The sequence below is a fragment of the Dama dama genome, chromosome 3, assembly GCF_033118175.1.
Source record: "Dama dama isolate Ldn47 chromosome 3, ASM3311817v1, whole genome shotgun sequence".
NCBI classification, from domain to species: Eukaryota; Metazoa; Chordata; class Mammalia; order Artiodactyla; family Cervidae; genus Dama; species Dama dama.
This window is the reverse complement of record NC_083683.1, coordinates 52,518,482-52,540,895: the sequence shown is the minus strand read 5'-3', so window position 1 is coordinate 52,540,895 and position 22,414 is coordinate 52,518,482. Positions and strand designations below refer to the sequence as shown.

Genomic DNA, 22,414 nt, shown 5'->3' with positions numbered 1-22,414 from the left:
CTATATGGTTAAAGAATACAAAGGAAAAAAAATAAATGATTGAAAATTAGAAAATAAGTGAAAAAACTTTAAAAATATGTGACTTTTCATTCCCATTACTGAGGCATTTTCTGGCATGTGGGACTCTTCGTGCTAAAATCAGGAAAGTTCCGGGAAAACTGGGGTGAATTGGTTACCTAGTACTGCATCTGTTCTGATCCCTGAAGCTCCTTCTGATTTCAGGGATTCAGCTGTCTGCAGATGCTTGAAATACGAAGCAGATTTATTTTCAAACCCAGCAAGTCCTGGCTTTTTTGTGTATAATGGTTGGTTTTTTGATGATCTCAGTTTCTGAAAGTCTGGGCCAAGACAATGGCACAGCATCACTTCAGTAGGAACAGAAAATTGATATTTACTACTGCAACCATTGAGGACAATGGTGGATGGTTAAACATGTCCTCACAAAGCAAACAGGCCCATATGGTTTCCTGAAAGACAAAAGAGCTCTCTACACTCACTCTATGGGGGGAATATATTAATATATTCATTCAATGATGATTATCAAGCACCAACTTCAGGACTGTTCAATAAACGATGCAAATAAAAGATAATCTGTAATCAGCATGCTACACAACGAATTGCATCCTGACCTCATGCCACTAAGATCAACTGCAGATAGAATAAGTAGCCCTGTATTAAGTCTCACAGTTAAATACTTTTAACTATTTCAAATTTGGAAAAATAACATTAGACAATATCCTAAAAACACCAGAAGAGTTTTAAGTATCCCCGCCAAGTTATTCAGGGTTGATTACAATAAAATGTTTATAGCAATCCGAGTTATAACCCTTTAAAAAAAAACTCCAAAGATTTCTTATTTTCAGGACTTCTCAGGTGGCTTCCCCTCATCATAAGAACTAAAGGACAGTTGGCTAAATCTAAGTTTATTCCTATGGAGATTTAAAAATGTATATGAATAGGTACCAAATGAAAGATGGGCAGTAAATGACATCAGAGTTCAGAAAGCCCCACTCCCTTTTATAAGAGACATCTTTCTAATAGTTTAACAGGGGGAAAAGAAAAAAAAAAAAAAAAAAGAATCTTAGGTAGGTCTAGAGAAAAGGAAAAAATAACTATATGAGGATTTTAAATATCTTTGGGGAAAATATTTTCCTGACTGTTAGGTATAATAGTGATTAAAATCTGGTTTCTGTTTGTTTTCCTGTTGGAGAGGCATAAAATTGTACGAAAAGGTCTTCGTGGTCAGAAACTTGCAGCAGAGTTTCTCAATGTTAGTTGTGGAGTAGAATCACTTAGGGAGATTTTTTAAAATGCTAATGCCTAAGCTATATCCCCAAATTTCCTTATTCAATTAGTCTGGGAGAAAAAACAGATTGAGAATTTCTCGTCCAGATCAGGAGTTGGCAAGCTATTTAACTGGCCCACAAATCAAATCTGGCCCTGTAACCACTGTTTTTGTATATAAAGTTTTATTGGAAGACAACCATGCTCATTCATGTGTATAGTTCATGGATGCTTCCACACAATAGCACTAGAGGAGCTGCAACAGAAACCATTTGTCTACAAAACACGAACATTTCTTTTCTGGCCCTTTACAGAGAAAAGTTTGCTGGCCCACAGTCTATATGATCAGAATGAAGGCTATGGCTATATGTGCACATTTAGATGCCCAGCAAATATCATTTTAAAACTTACAATAAGTAATTTTTTTACTGTATGAATGATAAAATGTATATGATCTGCCATTGGCATACATTGAAACAAAATTCAAAATTAGATTGAAAAGACAAAACATTCTGAAAAGTAATATAAAAACTATTTACCAAAGATTTCTGAAAAGAAACGCTGAACAAAGTCTCCCCCCAAATTAATCTCTTTGCCTGTAATACTACTCTAAATGGCAGACGCTTAAAAAAAAAAAAAAGAATCTGTCCTTTTAAACAGATAGATTTTACCCTTCCAACTGGGGGAGTCTATACAACATTTTAATTACACTAAAGTTTTCTTTTTTTCAATACAAAGATATATACTAAGAAGAAAAATTAAAAATAAGTAAAATGGACCCAATTATCATTTTTTAAAAATAATTATACATACACATAAAAAGAAAATATACAAAAGAAAAAATTTCCCTTCATATCTCAATGTAAATAAAGATTTTCCTAAAATACTCTACAGTGCAGTTTTCTTACCTTAACATTTTCTATTGCCTCCAAAATTCTCTCTCTCAGGTTTGCAGAATCATTTATTTGATTTTTTAGATTTCTGATGACAATATCAAAGTGATTTCCTTTGAGCTGACCAAGTCTAAGGGAATCCTCTACAGACCGAATGTTAAACACATTCATTCTTTTCTTTTCAACTTCTTTTTCAATATTTTTCAACCTATAAATGATAAATCATTAATCATTTAGATTCAGTTAACTTTTACATTTAAAAAATGGTTTGTGTTTAAACTAATGTTAAAAATTATTAATATGTTCAAAATGTTAAAAATGTCAAAAATTAATTTAAAATAAAGTTTAAATGACAGATGGCAGACAACCACTTATACTGGAATACTGAAAACCTGGGGGGATTATTTCAAAAACATATCTTTCATTTATTTCAACAAATGTGCACTAAAAACCCTTTATCATAGAATTATATTAACAGAGTTATTCTAATAACTGGAACACATATTCCTAATGTTATCACTCTATGTAGCCTTCTGACTTCTCCTTAGTTCAAGTGATAGAACCTCTTAGCTGTTCTTTGCTCTTCTGTCCGTAGACTTTGCTCTTTTCCTCCTCAGTTTTTCTCCAGTGTTACCAAAAAACCACAAGCGCCAGAGGACTTTCCTAAAATTCTGTTCTGAACACTTCTTTACTCAAATTTTCAGTTCTTCACCAATATTAGATTCCAATTATCTTATCCTAACTTTTAAGATCCCATAAGAACTGATGTAAATTTTTCTTTACATCTATATTTTCTGTAGTCCTTAAAGGAACCATCTGCTTTATCAGGCAGACTGTTTAGCTTACAGGCCCTCCAAAATATCTTCAGATTTTCTGCATCTGCTAAAATCTTACTATTGGTAAAGGGTAATTAAAATTCCATATCCATAAGCCAAATCAAACTACTCTTTCCTCCTAGAAATTAATAAAATATTTTGTCTTTGGTAGTTAAAAAACAGTTTTTAACATCTAAATACCTTTCAACATCTAAAGTCATTCCTTCTTAGTACAGTACACTTCTTGACCACAAAGACAAAATCATAAACATTTTTCTGCCCCTCATATAAGAACTTAAAAATATCTACCAGAAAATAGGACTTAAATATCTGATGACTAAAGATTAATATATTTTAAATATGTCAAGTTAGGCAGAATTTTAGTCCAATGATTCAACTTTTTTGAACTTTACCTTAAGGAAAGCATCCACAAGGCACAGATTTAAGTGTAATAAAATTAATCACAGTAGTATTTATAGTGAAAAATTGGGACAAATTTCTATATCGCAAAATAGGGGAATGTTAAACAAATTAGTCCATATAATCAACATGACTTTGAAATATTTCATGACAAAAATTTTCATTAAAAATACAATTTTATTTTTATAAGTAAAATACAAATTACATATACAGTACGATTTTCACATATATAAAAAAGGCCTCTGTAGCATCTGCATATATCATAGTCTCTGAAAAATGTCTGAAACAGACCAAAATGTTTTTGTGGTTATTTCTGTGTAAGAGAAATTTTAGTGACATTTAATATATTTTTATATTTTTCTAAATCTTCTACAATAAACATGTATTACTTTTACAATAATAAAAGTCTATTTAGAAGATAATTATACTATTAATGCAGAATATGCTGCTCAATAAGCCTATAATCAATTACTATTGATAGTGAGGTTAATATGCTCCCAGCATTATTCTCAGTTTTTAACCTAGTATTTATTTATTTGATGCAATAAGAAAATAAAGTTCTATCCTTTAAACATCTTATTACCTCTCTGGTGTTACTTTTCTAACCACCATTGCTTGATAAGTGATGGCTTTCTTGTCTTTAAGTCCTGCATAACTAAAATCCGAAGGAATCACGCCAAGTTTGACAGCTAAAAAACCAACTGCTTCAAACATTTCTAGATTTTCTTTTTGTAGGGTAAAAGCTGAAACAAACAAAAAATCCTCAATTACAAAAAAAGGCAGCTAAATACATCATTTACATTCTTAGCAAACTGACAGATCATTATAGTGAATCAAATCATTAATTTAGATGAGTATTTTTTAATCAAAATACAATCAGTAAAATACAAACCTCACAGATTTCAGCTCTCATTCTTAAAATGCTAGTTGGTTCACTAAAGGCTTACAGAAAAAAAAATCCACATTCCCTGATTAGGCATTCATATTGGCCCTAATCCACCCCTCCAGTCTGTACTTGGGCTATCTTATATATCCTATAATTGTAACCCAGAGAACTTGTCACAACCCTTGGATGAACTAAAGCCTTCCACTGCTGTGGACTTGTGTGCATTGAGGTCCCTTGTCTAAAACACACGCTCCCTTCATTTATTATTTGCCACACTTCTTTTCATGCTTCAAGATCCAAGGGCCACAGCAATTTTGCCTCAAATTCCTTCCAGGTCCTCAAGGCTGAATGCTCCCAAAGTAGTGATCATGTTTGTTTTATTGACCATCACACCCTCAGGCTAACACATAGTAAGTATCCAAATATTTGTTGAATAGATGAAAACACGCACGTTACAAGGAGTTGATTACTTAAACCTACATGTCTTCGCAAGCTGTCATTATCTACATCATGACACTGAACACCATGCCATAATTTCTCTCTGTAAGTTTATGTACCCCGTAGACTGGGAGTTCCAGGCCAGGAAATCAGTAAATAAAACAGAGCTTGTTGCCTCATGGTAGATCCTTCAAATGTCTATGAGATGAGAAGATGAGAATGAGATCGCAAAAGTGGAAGGAGGAACAAGCCCAGTAACAATTACCACTAAGCATTAACCCCCACTCCCGCCAACTTGTCAGCCTATATAACCTGCCAACATTGACAGTAAGAAAATATTTCAGTCCTCGCTGCACCATAAACATATAAGACACTTCAAAGGACTGCCCTCTTCCCTCAGATCATGGAAAGGAAATTCAAAGTATTCTGCAGAATAATTTCTATTTTGCTCAACTCCTGTAACCATCATCAGGAGCTACAAGAGTCTCTCTGAAGAGCACTCTAAGAAAAATGAACATTTAACATAAGCCTGACTCACGAAGTAGAAGGGTGTGAAATCTATCTATCTCTGAATAAACGAAATAGCTAAACAAAAGCTTATAATATCTGTTCTTTAGAAATCATGTTTAAAACAAAAGAAAAGAAAGATCTATATGTTCTTTATATCTCTCTATGAAGAATCTCTAAAAACATGGAAACAGCAAGTTTCAAAAATATGCAGGGTGTGTATTATTTATGAAAAGTTTTAAAAATCTGCAATAATGATTCGATATTTGAACATATTATAAAATGACCACCACAATAAGTCTAGTCAACATTTATCACCACACGTAATTACAAATTTTTTTCCTGTGATGACAACTTTTAAGATCTATTTTCTGCAACTTTCAAATATACAATACAATATCATTGACTATAGTCACCATGCTATATAGGCTTCCTGATGGCTCGTTGGTAAAGAATCCAAAGGTTTGATTCCTGGGTCGGGAAGATCCCCTGGGGAAGGAAATGGCAACCCACTCCAGTATTCCTGCCTGGGAAATCCCATGGACAGAGGAGTCTGGCGGGCCATAGCCCATGGGGTCCCAAGGAGTCGGACACGACTTAGTAGGCCACAGCCAGACGGATTGCAGAGTTGGAAACGACTTAGAGACAAAACAATAACAATCATGCTGTCTGTACACTATATTCCAGGACTTATTTATTTTATAACTGGGAGTGTGTACCTTTTGACCACCTTCATCGATAAACATAAATTCATATTTTTAAAAATTCATTTTAAATTGCCAATAAGTTAAACATAATTACAACATAAGCAAAACCTGTTTGAGATCCATAATAATTTACAAGAACTATCCTAGTCCTGGAGCCCAAACTTTGAGTATCAATTAGCAATAATGTGAAAAAAAAACTAATAGTATTTTAAATATACCAAATCTATGGAAATAGACAGACATCACTAAAATATAAGTTTAGGAAGAGCCTGGCTAGGAATTGCAAACTGTGAAAAACAGACCAAGAAAGTGTATTACATAGAGTAAAAATCAGAAACTGATATCAGGGCTTAGAAATCTCTCAAAAGCTCTTTTGATGATAATAATGAATGCAAAATTTCAAGAATCTTTTCTTTAAAAGATGGACAGTGTCAAACAAAGGAACTCCCTGAAAGTCTGCAGGATTCTTTCCATCGGCTATGAAGTCCGGCTGTTCTAGATTACAAGGTATTCTCTTCACTTCCCCAAGTACAGCAAACATATTTTCCTTCTCTCCAAATACTTAAGGTAAGTTTCAAAATACAAAATCAAGATTCACCCCCGTGAGATTTATTGAACAAAGTAATTCTTTAACTTTATACATTTGTGACTACATTAACTATAAACATGTGTTAATCACACTTCCATCAATAAGGTTAATATTTTACAACTAGTATATTTTGAAAGGCTTATCTTCCACTTAAAAAAGGACCCATATATTGTTTTCAGGATCCCTCTGGACATGTCTATTTAATTCATTTGAAATTACACAGATTTCGCGCAATTTTATCTAAGTTTACCTAAGAAAATGGTAGTGATATTAAGTTACCTGTGTAAATATCTTTTCTTCCCTGGCATTCATGAAGAGACCTCTTCCAGTGTTTGTGTGCTTTTACCCGAAATCTTACAGTTATCACTACATTTGGATTATCAGCACTGTAATTCAGTTCAGGAAAGGATTTGGTTTCCACTAGATTTCCAAACTTTTTGTTGACAAAATGGTGGACAGCTTTCCTGTGTTCTTTGTTTGTATCAGGTTTAAAGGTAAATTTGGAATTTTCTTTCTTTGCATCCAAATATTTAAAAAAGTCAAATGCTTCCTCTTCAGATACCAAGTGACAAAGTTCTTTATACTCAAGATTTGGTCTTACAACAATTTCACTGTTTTTTCCTACAGTTATTAAAAAAGGAAATTTCTGCCTAATAGCACTATGCAAGGTAGCCCTCTGGTTCTTGTCAAGGATTCTGCCTAACGAGAATTCAGGAGATGGTCCAATTAGCTCAGTTTGAGAGTCCCACTTCTCTTTTATATCACAGGCAAACTGATTCAGTAATTCATTAGTTTTTTCATCTAACAAGGAGCCTAATACATCAACATTTTCTTCTTCACCTTTGGAAGTTCTATCTCTGACAGTATCTTCCTTTTCTGAACAAGGCACAAAATTGTGGTCATCACTGGAGCTCCCAGCCAAAGTACTGACTTCTTGATTGCTTGTCTCTTCAAAAGATAAAATCTGAAGATCTAGTTTTGCTTTTTTAGCTAAATTATTTGGCTCAGGTAGTACTTTACTAACATTGTAAACAGGTTTGTCACTGGCTTTATTAACTAACTCTCCCTGTTCATCAATCTCAATAACAATGAAGTCACTTGGTGAGCTTTTTATGGTGCCATGAAAACCAACATGATCAGTTATGAAACACAAAGAACTAAATCTGATTCTGAAATCTGTATCCTCTTCCATTCTTGAACAATGCCTACAAAAGAAACAGAGGTGATCAATTACCAGGAAGAAAAAAAATCTGGATAACAAAAAAAGAAATAGGTTTGCAGGATTTATTTAATTCTGCTTCTCTCTCTCCCTTCCAATTCTTAGTCCCCTTAAATAACATTACTAATTTATTTCTATATATCATGTGTATTTTGACTCTCCTATACCAAGATGGCATGTCTGGTGATTTGCATCTTGACTCTTCGCCCACTCCAGGCTTTCATATATTAAAATTCCAGGATTAAAATGGGTTAGTTTCAAGTTCACTTTTAAAATATCATTGGTAGACCAACAAAGAAGAGACTAGAACATACATTTTTTTTTACAATGATTTGTCTGAACTCCATCCCTGAAACCTAAAATTTCCAGTTAATTTCAGAGAATCTGTGACTAGCTACTTATATAAGGAGGGATAGGGGTAGGGAAAAGGCTGAGGAGAAGACAGGAAAAAAACAGTCCACACTGACATATAATGAAGTTCTAAAAACAATCTGCAGGATTTCCATGGTGGTCCAGTGGTTAAGACTCCAAACTTTCAATGCAGCGGGCACAGGCTTGACCCCTGGTCAGGGAACTAAGATCTGCTGGGCATGATTCCGAGGCACATGGCCAAAAAAAAATAATTAAATAAAACCAACATGCAATGTGATTAGGCTTCAAGGAAGGCTTATGTTAACCTTGGACCTTAAACCTTCATGAAAGCTCAGATACAAACTTTTTCAGTTGACCCGTAAGAAAATTACAACCATCTCTCTCTGGCATCAGAGAGAAGACACATTTACAGAGCTTCTTGAAATAACCTTCACTCTTCGCACAACCCATGGCTACCACATGGGGTTTCAGGAAAGATAAAATGCCCAAGGAACTGGTACTGCTCCATTCTTTGTGTTCATCACGCTCTCCAGGTAATACATCATCTGGACCTGCATCCTATTTCTACAGTGTATTCTATTCATCTGAACCAATTTAGAAAACCACTTCTACTCCATCCTTTCTGTCACGTGGAACTCACAGAAATTTCTTAATATTCTACTTTCCTAGGAAATAAATAGGATATATTTATTTTTCCTCATCTCTTAATTTCCTACAGTTTCTACACAGACTCCTCAGTTTCTTGCCTGAACTGAAACCTGGCTATTCCCCTCGGGCTGCTTCTTCTGTAGTCCTTCTATGTGACAGCTATTTTTCCTTTCATACCCACCTGGGGACCTGGAGGTTGTAAATATTTTCCTTGTTTGCCACTGCTCCTTCCAAACCACTTCTTCCTCCTCTACCTCCTCAAATCCCATTTCCTTTGAAGTTCATGCCATCAGGCTGTACTATTTGCTGCCACCCTCTCTCTGGTCCCAGGACAATTCTTCTTCACTCACTAATGACTTTAATACCTAGCTTAAAACCTACTATCCAGCATCACCTCCACGACCATCCACATGGATGATCCATTTAACATCACCGTCCCTCAGTTCCTTAATCTCAACCTCAAATCTTCCACTTTGTCTCGATCTTAGCTTTGATTTTCTCATCACCAGAAGTTGCATCACCTTTAAGCATCTGGCTCTCTGATTACTCCTACTGTCCGTTCATCACCTCTATTTTAATACATCCATTCCAGAAATTCTTATACACTGTGAAGGCCTCTAATCTCTGCTTCTATTAGTAGTCCACCATAGTCAATTTGCCACATGGTAACCAGAATGATGATTTAAAAAGGTAAATTAAATCATATCACAACCCCATTTAAACCCTTTAATCACATTTATAATAAAATCCAAATTACCCACCCTGGCTTCCAAAGACTTCTAAGATCCTGAACTCTGTTCTCCAAATTTATCCTGTACCCTTTCCCCATTATCCACTATACTCCAGCTACACTGGTCTTCTTCAGTTCCTTTATGCCAACTGTTCCTGTTGATTAAATCAGTCTCTCTTCAATAATATCCTTAAAGAGATCTTCCTTGACCAATAATCAGAAGAAACCAGCAAGTCACTATTTTTCATAAAATCTTATTTAATTTTCTGCATATCATTGCTATTTAATCATTTTACTTCACTATTTACTATATACTTACCCCAACTAGAATGTTTGCTCTATGAAAGTAAGAACCCTGTCTGCCTTATTCACTGATTATCTCACAATTAGAACAGAATCAAGCACATAGTAGGCACACAATCAAAACTGATTATTGAATAAATAAAATCACTAGTACAAAATAAGAGCAGTAAGAGTGAAGAAGAAGAAAGATGGGATCACTTTTGCCTAGAATAATCAGTAAAGCATAATGCAAGAAGTGGCCACATTTTCAAAACAGTTCAGGAGACAGAAATGAGGCAAAGACATAAGCAAACTATGCAACGTGTTAAGAAAAAACTGAACAGCCCAGATACAGAGCAGGAGGACAAAGTGTTTTCTAGCACAATTCTGGAAAATACGGCCGGATTAGTGCCGAACTAGGTAAAACACTTAATGCCCTGTCAGGGGCTTAGAATCCATTCAGTGGTTAATCGACGGCCACTGGAAGTGTCTGAGCAGAAAAATAACACAATCCTAAACGATGTTTTAGTAAGATGACTGATAGTACTGAGCAGGATCAATCTAGTTGAACAGTTAGAGGAGATCGAAAGCAACAAGACGTGATCAAGAGCTCAGCTGTAGGAAGAAGATATAAAAATATTCTGAGCGAGTGGCAAAGGAGAACAATTTGAGAATACAACGATGAGGGAATTACAACCAATCATCTTAGTAAGAGTGGAACCGTGCTGAAGGGCAGCAAGGAATCCACCTAGAGTTGAGTTCCCATGCAACAGATGTGTCGGTAAGCCTGCCGGGCGGACATGGAGAAGGCAGTTTGGCTGACCCAAGGCTTGGGAATTCGGGTTGTGGCTAAGGGCAGAGTCTAGGAAGATGTTAAAAAAGGACAGTAGCTCCTCCTGCTCCTTCCACCGCCAAAGCTCCACCTAATTCACTCCTACTTCCTACTTCTGCCACCAACCGGCAGGACTGTCTCCTGCAGCACAGACTTGAGGCGCTTTCAAAAGCACCCCCGACACAGCCATTGGCTCCACGGGCGTCTTCTCCTCCCCCATCCCCGCCTAACTCAAGGCGCGATACTAGCTCACATCGCGCTCCTCTTGGGGACAGAGGGTCAGGGTCTCAATGCCAATGCTGTCATCGCCCCCAGCACAAGCCCACGTGGCGCCAAGAAGCTCAGGCCGCTCTACCTCAAGTCCGGCTGAAGGGTTTCCTCCGCACCTCGCCGTGCGCATGCCCGGAAGCCATAAAATAGCTAGTCTCCGACAGAGAGTATTTAAAGGGACAGGCTCCCACTTAAAGAAGCGCCTTTCTGGGATTTTTCACGCAGTGGAGCGGCCAGGAAGAAGCACTAAGAGAAAGGGGGCGGAGCGGGGGCGGGGCATGGGCTTGGGGCGGGGCATGGGCAGGAGGGGGCGGGACCTGACGGATTGGGCACGCCCCGGCCCTTCGTAGTACCTGGGTCCTGAGGTCGCTGGCTCAGCCCCGCGGCGCCTCGCGCCGGGACAGGTAAGGGGTTCCGGACTTGCGCGCCACCTTCTCCGCGAAGTGTCCGAGGTCTGCGCCCTGGCCTCAGGGTTGTGGAGGGACTGCTCGGAAGGAAAATCGACTTCTCTTCGGCCCAAGTGAGAAAAGTTAGAGGGGAAGTAGGTTGCATGGGCAGCGCCTGCTCCAGGATAAAGACTTGGGTGGGTCCCTAGGGATTAGAAAATTGGTAGGACCGGTGGAGGACCGTGGGGCGAAGAGAGGCGTCACTCGGTGGCTCTGTCGGACCTCGCCTCGAGTTTCTCAACTCCCGGGCTCTGTTCCGAGAACCCCGTTTACGAAATGAAATCTCTTTTCCTGAGAACCAGGAAGTAGGACCAGCAACCAGCAAAGATGCTGTCCGCGTGGAAAGCATTCTGAACCCCCACAAGATTCTAATTAGCTGGTTTCTCAGGCTTCCGGGAAATTAGACAACGGAGCGGCATTGTCAGCACGTTATCTGATGGGGAAAGTGTACCGACAGCCTGGAAACAGAGGGAAAACGGGATGAAAAGCAACCTCAGAAAGCATTTTAGCCATTTAGGATGGGATGCTGGGAAAGATTGAAAGCAAAAGGAGGGGTGGCAGAGGAAGAGATGATTGGATAGCATGACCGACTCAGTGGACATGAATTTGAGCAAATTCCCAGGAATAGTGGAGGATAGAGGAGCCTGGTGGGCTATTTGGGGTCGCAAAGAGTGGGACGGGACTTAGCAACTGAACAAGTGCCTCAAAAACGTCTCTGCCTAAAGAGCTGAGAGCAGAGAATATTCAGATTTGCCTTTTCCCTTTCTGGGGGTAATCCTTGAAGAGACCTGTCAGAAAGTTAAGATTTCTTTTTTCTTTTGTTTGCATGCTAAACGTTCATTTGACGTTTGCTTACCCCTGTCCAAACAAATCCTGAACTTCCAGGCTAAACATGCTCCTTTCACAGTCTTCTCCATCTTATTGTAAAGGTCAGGAAGCTTGTTCAAGCCAGAAACCTTGGTGCCAACTTCTCACCTTTCATAGCAGCATGCAGGATTCTGTGTGACTTCTGAGGTGTCTACCTCAGAAAATATCCATCATCCTAGGAATTCTGCCTTCTTTGCTACCACTCTGATGGAAGCCACAAGCACCTCCCACCTGGATTATTGATGTACTCACTTAATTGATCTCTTCCTGCTTCTCTGCCCTTATTTTAATATGTAGTTTATTCAACAATAATTTAAACAGTGATTAAACACAATAATTTTCAGCAGCAGTCTCCAATGTCCTTTTAAGACACGAGTATAGAGCATGTCTGTCCTCTTCCGAAAATCTCCCCTGTCTTCTCGTCTCCCTCAGAAGATAGAAATGAAGTAGGACCTTAGGGGACCTGGCCCCATTACCCCTCTCTTCTATTCTGCCTTCCTGCTCCCTATTCTCCAGTCTTACTGTCCCCTTTATGGTTCCTCAGTGAGCCCATTCCAGACCCTTACATTCTCTATTGTTTTGCCCAGAAACTTTTACCACAGATATCCCAGTGGCTAGCTTTCTCATTCCCTTAAACCTTTAATCCCATGGCACCTTACTGAGGCCTACTCTGAGTACTCTATTTACAATTAAAACCCCTTCTGTTATTTTTTTTTCCCTTTTCATTTAGCATCATATAAAGACTTCCCAGTGGCGCTAGTGGTAAAGGACCCACCTGCTAATGCAGGAGACATAAGAGACTTGGGTTCAATCCCTGGGTTGGGAAGATCCCCTGGAGAAGGAAATGGCAATCCACTCCAGTATCCTTGCCTGGGATATCCCATGGACAGAGGAGCCTGGTGGGCTACAGTCCATGGGGTCACAAAAGAGTCAAACAAGACTATAGCGACTTAACAGAGCACAATATACTGTAGAGTAAATGCTTATTACCCATCTTCATCTATTAGAATACAAGTTCCATGAATTCAGTTAATTTTTTTTCTTATTTTCCTAATGCTTTATCTCCAGGGACCTGGATCAATATCCAGCACAAAATAGAGACTCAGTAAATATTCATTAATGAATAATATTTTGGTTTTTAAAAAATATATCCAAAATGTTTCAGATTACTTACCATTAAGTTAAATTGATTTTTGAGGATGGTATTAATATATTATGTTTAATTTATGGCATATTAGCAAACATCCCAATTTGAGAAGGGCAGCCCTGTATAACTTATTCGGTCTAGAAGGTATCACAGGCTTTTGTTCATAATGATGGTGTTGGGTTGTCCAAAAATGGACAACCACTTTTGATCTAGGTAAATGGTTATCTACAATACTTTACTGAAGAAAGCATGGGAGTGAATAATGTATTTTGGGAAGATTATAAGCGTATTAAGGATACTGTGCTTAGTAACATGACTGTCACCATGAAAAGCTTAGCTGTGTTCTCATACCTCTTATTTCCACTTCCTCTCCTTCAGTTGCCTTTCACTGCTGTTTTGAAATTGAGCCTAATTAAAACGCTGCATGTTTCTTTTTTTTAAAATGTGACATAAAAATAACTTCTGCCTTGCAATAATCATCACTACATTTTCTTTGATCACTTATTATTGATAGGATTAGGCATCTTTTGATTTTTAATCTATACAGAAACTCTTAGATATGACCATCTCCAGTTTTCATATGAAGAAGCCGAAGTCCAGAGAAGTTGAGTTATTGACACTAGTCACAGTTGGCTTGTGGAAGAGCTACATTAGAACCCGAAGCCTTCTTGGGAAATGTCTTTCTACCATGCACTCATTGCTCCACCAAAACTGTTCTTAAGTCACCCAGAGGTCTTTTGGTTTCCAAATTGAGCACACCATCAGTATTTATCTGATCTCTTAGGGACTTTTATACCAATCTATACCCCATTCTAGAAATCTCTGGTATGCTACTCTCCTGGTTTTCTTAACTTTCATGACTTATCAATACTTTTTTTAAAGTTTCTTTTTTTTCCTCTTCATTCCTCACAGTCTTTATATTCCTAATAGGCAGGCCCATATTTCTTGATGCTTCAGCCAACTATTCATACATGAATATGTGAGAATGCTCATACGTGAGGATTCATTACCAAAACTTCTACCCTAATCTCCAGACTGTATATTTAGCTACTTAGTGCCAGCTTCCCCAGATGGTGCTAGAGGTAGATATTTCACATTTAACGTTGACCAGAACTGAACACGGGGCAACCCACTCCAGTATTCTTGCCAGAAAAATCCCATGGACAGAGGAGCCTGGCGGGCTATAGTCTGTAGGGTTGCAAACTTCTGAGCGAGCACGCATGCAGAACTGGACACATTATTTCCTCTATCATCTACATAATTACCCAAGCCAAAAAAGTTAGGAATCAGCTTGTTTTCCTCAGTCTCCCATCTTTCTAATGTTGTGATTTTTCTCCAAAATTTTTGAAGCTGTTTCTTCTTCATTCCCTGACTGAATGCTGTATTAAGACTTTCATTTCTAGATTATTGTAAAGTTTTCAAACTGGTCTCTTTCCTTAATAGGCACCCCTTCAAGTTTTATCCAGAGGAATCCAGTTAACCGAATAAGATCACTTCCCACCTTTCCTTAAATTGTTCAGTGGCTCCCCTGTGTCTTTTAGTATGAAGTTTAAATCTACCATTGTAGTATATGAGGAGCATGATGACTTGGCCCTGCCTACCTCTCCAACTTCATACTTTACTGCTTAATGACATGTATCCTAGGGTCCAGCCATAGCAAACTCCTGGCCTTAGCCTAACCGGTGCTTTCCCATGCTAATCCTGCTGCCTGGAATTCCCTTTGGGATTTATCCTCATTCCTTCCAACTACCCACCCACCCAAATCTGTCTTCAGACTTCAGACTCTTTAGACTTCCTTCAATTGATGCTTCTCCTCATGGCCCCATTAACACTGCTCACACTTCTTGTAACATTTATACTGAGTGTAAATAGTTATATCCCCCATTAGACTGAGAAGCTTGAAAACAAAGATTTTCTCATCTCTGTAGCTCCTGTCACTTAGTGCAAAGCCTGACATGTATCTTTATTAAGTGTATGAATGAATGAAAGGAAATGACTGGTCTTTCTAGAAAAGAGAATGACATGAACAATGAATTGAATTAGAGAAACAGGGATATATGACATGAATTTGGAGTCAGACATGGGTTTAAGAACTAACTTTCACTTACTACTTTCATGAAATAGAGATGCCAACCCTGCCTTAGTCACTGTGAAGATCAAGTGAAATATATAAGTTACCTAGCATGGGCAAGAAATTCATTCATTTGTAATACTGAATACCAATTTCTGGGGTATGCTAGTAATTAGTTATATATCAGTGAATAAAATGAACATTACCTCTGAATTCATGGAGCTTATAGTCTAATGGCGGAGACCATTATAAGCAGCTAAACAAATAAATATATGATTACAAACACATTGTGCAGGGATGAAACATAATTAGGTTGAGAGTAGGTAGACCTCCCTAGATGTGATCAAAGAAGGCCGCAGAGAAGAGACTGCCAATATAGAGCCTAAGACACAGGAGGACTTCTTTCTTCTTACCCTTTTGTAGCATCTGAATTCATACCACATGAATCTAGTGTTTACTCCCAAATTAATTATATTGCACTTTTAAAATAAAAATATGTAAGGGAGCAGGAGAGTAATTGATAGGAGAATATTTAAATCTCCTTGTTTTGATTCATTAGAAGGAAAAACCACTGGCCTGCTGAGAATGAGTGAGGTAGAAATCAAATACATTATGGGGAGAGCTAAAGGTGTGAAATAGTCACTCGGGAGGATGAGCAAAGGCAAGTGAAAGGATAAACAGCAGTGTTGAAAAGGGGTCCCCTAAATTTGTACTCACACCAGTCTGCTCAGTTACTGGGTTCTCCACAGCTACATTCAGCAATGCTGGTATACAAGAAAAATTGTGAGGTTTGTCCCTAGCTACAGCTCTCCAGGATGGAGTAGAAGAATAGGGGACTGAGCAAATAAAGAGTAGTTAGGTGGTAAACCACAGGGTTCACCTTAGTAGGGAATGAATTATAATCAGGCAAGTCTGATGAACTCAAAAATTGTGGCAGAGTCAAGGAAGAACATGTTACATAAAAAGGTAGTGAATAGACCATCTTTGAATGCAATACAAATTATTTCAGGACTTTTTTTTTTTTAACTTCTACCAAAGAATGTTGCATAAATATTTACTAGTAAATAAATACTAAAATATTTTAAATTGAAAAATATTTTTCATAATACATTTGATTCCTGAATATGTTTACACGAATTTTTATGAAAAAGTATACTTGTTGCACCTTTTTGTAAATTTCACTTAGAAAATATCAATGTCAGAAAAAAATAATCCTGTAATTTTTAATTAATGTTTAGAAGTGGAGGAAGACTAAAATATCAATGTCTTGACCTTGGAGTTTTCCTTTATTACAGTGTAATAAGTTGCCAGCATTTCCTATGTTAGAGCAAAGTGTGATGTATAAGCTTATACATGTCATCACTAAAGCTACTGTAAAGAGAATTTTCCATATTTTAGGAATAAAAGATGAACAAACCCATAACAGCATCAACATATGTGCGCTACCTCAGTCTTGGACTAATTAGAAAGTTGTCTGATTTTATTGATCCTCAAGAAGGATGGAAGAAGTTAGCAGTCGCTATTAAAAAACCATCTGGTGATGATAGATACAATCAGTTTCACATAAGGTAACATAAAAATCTTTCTCTTTTTAAAGTCTTACATCACAATTTAGAATGATTAATAGGTACAAATACTGTCTAATGCTGCAGTTCAGAAAAAAAACCTCTCTCTAGGGGAGGTAATGGTAATAAATCTCCCCCTCTTTTTTTGTGTGTGTGACTTTTGCTTCACTTTCCAGTATATCAGCCAGGTCAATACTGTGATCTTGCAAGTAAGTTTTTATGGTTAAATTCATGTATGAGTCTCTAATGCACTTAAATGGCATATTTGGGAAATTCTTCAAATTGATGTTTTAAAGTTGCTTGTACATGTATACATCTGTAAATCTTAGTTCTTACCCTGGATTTTTCAACACTATCTTCAGAAAAATTCCATTCTATTTGTCTCTACTTGATTCAGTGTGAGATATAAGTACAAATTTTGTTTTTGTCAGTGATTCCAGCCCAAACTTATGTCAAAATATGTCTCTGGAAGCAAAGGGAAATAAATTTATGTGTGACTTTCAGCATTAACCTGAAAAAAATCTGAAACTTTAGTTTTCATTGTTAGTCCATCCAGGAAATGTTTTCTCATGTGAAGGATGAGCATCTTAAATTATTTGGAGGAAGCTTCAGTTTAAACCTCAAAAACCATTTTTATAGACAGTTTGTTGATATTAACTATTAAAGACCTTGGGAGAAGGGACTTCCTTGGTGGTCCAGTGGTTAAGAATCTGCCTTCCAAAGCAGGGGACGTGGGTTTGATCCCTGGTCGGGGAACTAAGGTCACACATACCAGGCATGGGGTAGTTAAGCACGCGTTCAGCAACTACTAAGCTATGTGCTCTAGAGCCTGTTTACTGAACCTGGAGAAGCCCGAGCACCGTGATACAGCACAGCCAAAAAACAAAAAAAAAAAAACATTGAGAGCATAGTTGAGGGAATGAGGAGAAAAGACTCTTCTTTACAGAATAATGGCAGCAAATATTGAAAGAATGAGAGAACTAAAAAATTACCAGTTTACAAGTACCAGTGAGTATTTGGTGATGGAGGGCTCATCAGTGAGTGCTGAAACGCCAAGGCAAAAGGGTGTTGACGAACAAGATACCCACATGATTTCAAAGTGTATTCCACAGATGATTTATGAATTGCAAAGGGGAAAGGTGCTTTTGCAGAGAAAAACATCTGCAGTACACCTCCTTAACCAAGTAATCCAACTGGTGTCATCAGCATTGGTACAGACTGCCGTTATGTGCCCCCGGATGTGATGCAGTCTAAAGGACACATTGTCATCTATGCAATGTTCTTACCAACAGTTTTTCATCTGAATTTAATTGTGAGAGAGTCATCAGACAAACCTAGACTGTGACAGTTCTACTACACATCTGGTCTAAGTTCTGTAAAGTGAGCACCCAGACAGAGATGAAGAGGGAGAGGGTGAAGCACAAACACGGTTAAACGTTACCTGGTCATTCGGTGAATCTAGATGGTTGCTCATGGTATTATCCTTTCAACTTTTCTGTAGGTTTCAAATTTTTTGAAATAAATGAATTTTCAGGAAAAAAACAGGGAGAGCTAAGTTGTTTAGGTTTTTAAATATTACTTTCAAAACTATTGATAGTTATTTTCTTTTTTATGTTTTTTTAATTTTTACAGTGTTGTGTTGGTTTCTGCCATACAACGCAAATCAGTCATAATTATACATATATCCCCCCTCTCTCTTGAGCCTCCCTTCCTTTCCCCCATCCCTCTTCTCTAGGTCATCACAGAGTGCCAGACTGGTCTCCCTATGTTATGCAGCAACTTCTCACCAACTGTTTAAAGACATTTTTCATGAAAAACTGATCTGTTTTTCCCTCACTTGAAATGGAATATAGTTAAGATCCAAGGAATAATTCTCCAAGTGTATGTATTCTCTATTTCTTTAAGCAGCCTGCTTTATTAAAAATCACATGGCTAGCAGTGTTAATAAGTCATGTAGGGAACTAGTATAGCTTAGCACGTTGAGAGTACACCTGTGTATTCAGTGAGATAGCAGCTTGAAATCTCAGGTTGTATATAAGTTTATTGGCTGTGTGACTGTGGACTGCTTACCTCTCACGCTTTCTCTTTAGTACATTAGCATGACATTCACAGTGTCTTTGAAAATCATATGAGTTCATGTTTTGCATCCTGTAGCCCACTGTAAGTACTGAGTGTCTGTCAACTTATCAGCACCTTCAGCATCTTTTCTTCCTTCTGCCCGTCTTTCCTGTTCTCTAATTCTTGCTGACTCTCCTGCCCCTTTCTTTTTTTAATCATAGGAAGTGCTGTGGACAAGAAGGGGACTGAGGGAAATAATACCTACTTATGTGTTAACTCTGCTTACATACTCATCTTATTTCTCTGTTACTTGCTTTAAGGAGATTTGAAGCATTACTACAAACTGGAAAAAGCCCCACATGTGAATTACTCTTTGACTGGGGCACCACAAATTGCACAGTTGGTGATCTTGTGGATATTTTGGTCCAAAATGAGTTTTTTGCCCCTGCAAGTCTCTTGCTACCAGGTAAACTGAGTGTGTCTACAGTATCAGTGACTGGGATGGAAAGACAAGTGACAGAAATAGGCATGTTTCTTCTCTTACTTTTTTATCAGAGTAGATGAACCTTACCCTTTAAGAGTCTTCATTCTTTCAACTCTCCCCAACTCTTTAACAAGCACCCCAGATGCTGCAAACTTGCTGCTGAGAAAATCCTGAAGCTGGTAAGACTTCAGGATTCAGTCTAAATGTGCAGTTAAAGTCAGGTAGTTTTATGCCAATAGGAAGTTTGCTTTTTCCCTTTGATGCTATTTACACCAGTAGTTCTCACCCTTCAGAGGGCATAAGAATCACCTGGAGTTCTTGATAAACATGTAACTTCCCAGGCTTTACTCCAGACCTCATTATCAGAATTCTTGAATTAAGTTCAAGATCAATATGTTAAAACAGGTACTTCAGTGCTTCTGCTGCAGGTGGCTTATAGGCCACTTTTTGGAAACACTGCCTTGCCCATCCTTATCGAAATTTACAAATTCTTACTAGGTAAATTCTTATGAGTGCTGTGAAAATATGGGGCTAATGGGTAGCAACTAGAATGATGTTAAGTAAATTGAGTTCCTAATTTAACTTTTTCACAAACATTTTTTCTTATGTAACAACAACTTGTATCTTATTTCACTTGTTAGATGCTGTACCCAAAAATGTTAATACACTGCCTTCTAAAGTCACTGTAACAGTTCAGCAGAAACCAAAGCCCCTCTCTGGCAAAGACAGGACATCTGTGATATCTGATGAGAATCTTGAACAAAACTATGTGCTACCTGACTCCTCAAGTCCAGAAAATACAAGTTTAGGTTTTAGTGATACACGTAAGTAATATTTACCATGCTTTCTGCTAGTGAGTTTGTCATAAGACCATCACTGCTTTAAAATAAAGCTCTTCTTTTGTCTATATACTCTGGCAATAGCTCTTCTGTGGTCTTGTTTTCCTCCTAATTTATTAGGCGGCGTCTTCATTGTTTTACTGTTATAGGTGAGTAGATGTAATAGGACATTTACATATGAACAACCACAGAAGCTGTGAAAAAAAAAATGTAAATATTGACATAGTTTGAAAGGATCATTTTATAAAGAAAATAAGTGACTAGAGTTTAAATATTTGCATAGGTATGAGATATCCAAATTGAGAAAATACTGGAATTACAAAAACCAATTTCTTTTTTAATGAAGCACTCTTTTTCTTATTCTGTTGACATTACAGGTTTTCACAGTTTTTCATTTTTTGAATTGAAGGATGTCACAAATAACTTTGATGAGCGGCCCATTTCTGTCGGTGGTAACAAAATGGGAGAAGGAGGGTTTGGAGTTGTGTATAAAGGCTACGTGAACAACAGGACTGTAGCAGTGAAGAAGCTTGCAGCAGTAAGTTATATTTTCTGGAAGAGAAAAACTTACAGGAACAGTTGTTCCATAGTGTGCTGTATGTGAGTGCGTGAAAGTTGCTCAGTCTTGTCCGACTATACAGTCCATGGAATTCTCCAGGCCAGAATACTGGAGTGGGTAGCCTTTCCCTTCTCCAGGGGATCTTCCCAACCCAGGGATCGAACGCAGGTCTCCTGCACTGCAGGCAAATTCTTTCCCAGCTGAGCCACAAGGGAAGCCCAAGAATACTGGAGTGGGTAACCTATCCCTTCTCCAGCGGATCTTCCCGACCCAGGAATCAAACAAGGGTTTCCTGCATTGCAGGCGGATTCTTTACCAACTAAGCTATGAGGGAATAATAAATATTAAATTAGTCTTTAGGAAACATATTATTTCAGTGTGTATTTTCTCTCAGTAAACATCATTCTAAATTGGCTGTTCTTAACATTTAAAACCTTGTTGAAAGCTACAGACACTCTCTACAAGAATGTAGTTGTTGAATACAATTATACACATAATTTGGGGAGATTCATAAAATAGAGAAGCCAAACTCTACACAATGCTCCATGTATAATCAATATTAAAACACTAAGATTCTAAGAAAATTTTATAAAAATATCTTCCTTACTTACTTTTCTCATTTAAAAATAAAGTTTAGAAAATATTGCAATAAAAATTTTTAAAAATTCTCATCTGCACCCTTTGTTCACATTTCTATTAGAATATCTTATATTTTAAATCTATTATTATTCTAAAATATCAATACAGTGCATTTTTTTATAATAAAGATCCCTTTGTCATATATGTTGCAAATACTTTTACATGTTCTGTTTTTCTTTTCGCCTTCAAAATTGCTTGTGTTTTCTGACACATTGAATTTTTTTTCAGAATGTTTGTACGGTAAAGTCTCATTATTTCATTTTGTTCCCATAATAACTCGCTGAAGTATATATAGTTACATGAGTTATATGGTTTTCTTCCTTCCACTTAACCAGCCATGAGACCTTGAGCAAATCACTAATATTTCTAGTTCTCAGTTGCTTATAAAATGGGGAGAATGATGACTTACATATTTTAAAAAAGCAGGACCTGCCAGATGATCTCTTGTACCCCTTCTAGCTTTAGGAGCCTCTGGGTTATTGTATGGTATTATATTGTATATTATTTTATATTTTTAGATGGTTGACATTAGTACTGAAGAACTGAAACAACAATTTGATCAAGAAATAAAAGTAATGGCAAAGTAAGTTACTTTGGCAGTATGGTACCATGGAAGAGAGCAGGACAAGAACGGACCTATTTCTTTCCCAGAGTGTGCCATGAACTGGTGATATTTTCAAATATAGTCTAAAATAGTTTAATGAACTTGACAGAACTTTGACTCTACAATTCTATGGCTACATATACTCACTCATATGTGTGCAGATTAAATAGCAGTCGTTATTCTAAATCATGGCAAAATTATATGGAATTTCAACTATCTGGATAGTTGATAATGGAACTATCA

General features: G+C 37.3%; 2 protein-coding genes across 6 annotated transcripts in view; one reads left to right on the top strand and one right to left on the bottom strand.

The window, feature by feature from the left end:
- Positions 1-11,370, bottom strand: part of PUS7L (pseudouridine synthase 7 like) — a 24,306-nt gene extending 12,936 nt beyond the window's left edge. The window contains exons 1-4 of one of the 4 annotated variants that reach the window (XM_061129564.1): positions 11,246-11,370; positions 6,819-7,744; positions 3,996-4,155; positions 2,193-2,385 (exon numbers count right to left, since the gene is read on the bottom strand). In XM_061129564.1, the coding sequence (XP_060985547.1) occupies positions 2,193-2,385; positions 3,996-4,155; positions 6,819-7,731 (1,266 nt within the window). In that variant the 5' untranslated portion in view covers positions 7,732-7,744; positions 11,246-11,370. Of the gene's footprint in view, positions 1-2,192; positions 2,386-3,995; positions 4,156-6,818; positions 7,745-8,959; positions 9,771-9,827; positions 10,949-10,977; positions 11,131-11,245 lie in introns of those variants that run through there. The other 3 variants (XM_061129547.1, XM_061129572.1, XM_061129557.1) reach the window with 3 other exon arrangements.
- IRAK4 (interleukin 1 receptor associated kinase 4) overlaps positions 11,219-22,414 on the top strand; it is a 25,491-nt gene continuing 14,295 nt past the window's right edge. Inside the window, exons 1-6 of one of the 2 annotated variants that reach the window (XM_061129583.1) lie at positions 11,219-11,296; positions 16,822-16,991; positions 19,367-19,512; positions 20,172-20,354; positions 20,747-20,907; positions 22,086-22,150. In XM_061129583.1, coding sequence (XP_060985566.1) covers positions 16,831-16,991; positions 19,367-19,512; positions 20,172-20,354; positions 20,747-20,907; positions 22,086-22,150 — 716 coding nt within the window. In that variant the 5' untranslated portion in view covers positions 11,219-11,296; positions 16,822-16,830. Of the gene's footprint in view, positions 11,413-16,821; positions 16,992-19,366; positions 19,513-20,171; positions 20,355-20,746; positions 20,908-22,085; positions 22,151-22,414 lie in introns of both variants that reach the window. The other variant, XM_061129593.1, reaches the window with a different exon arrangement.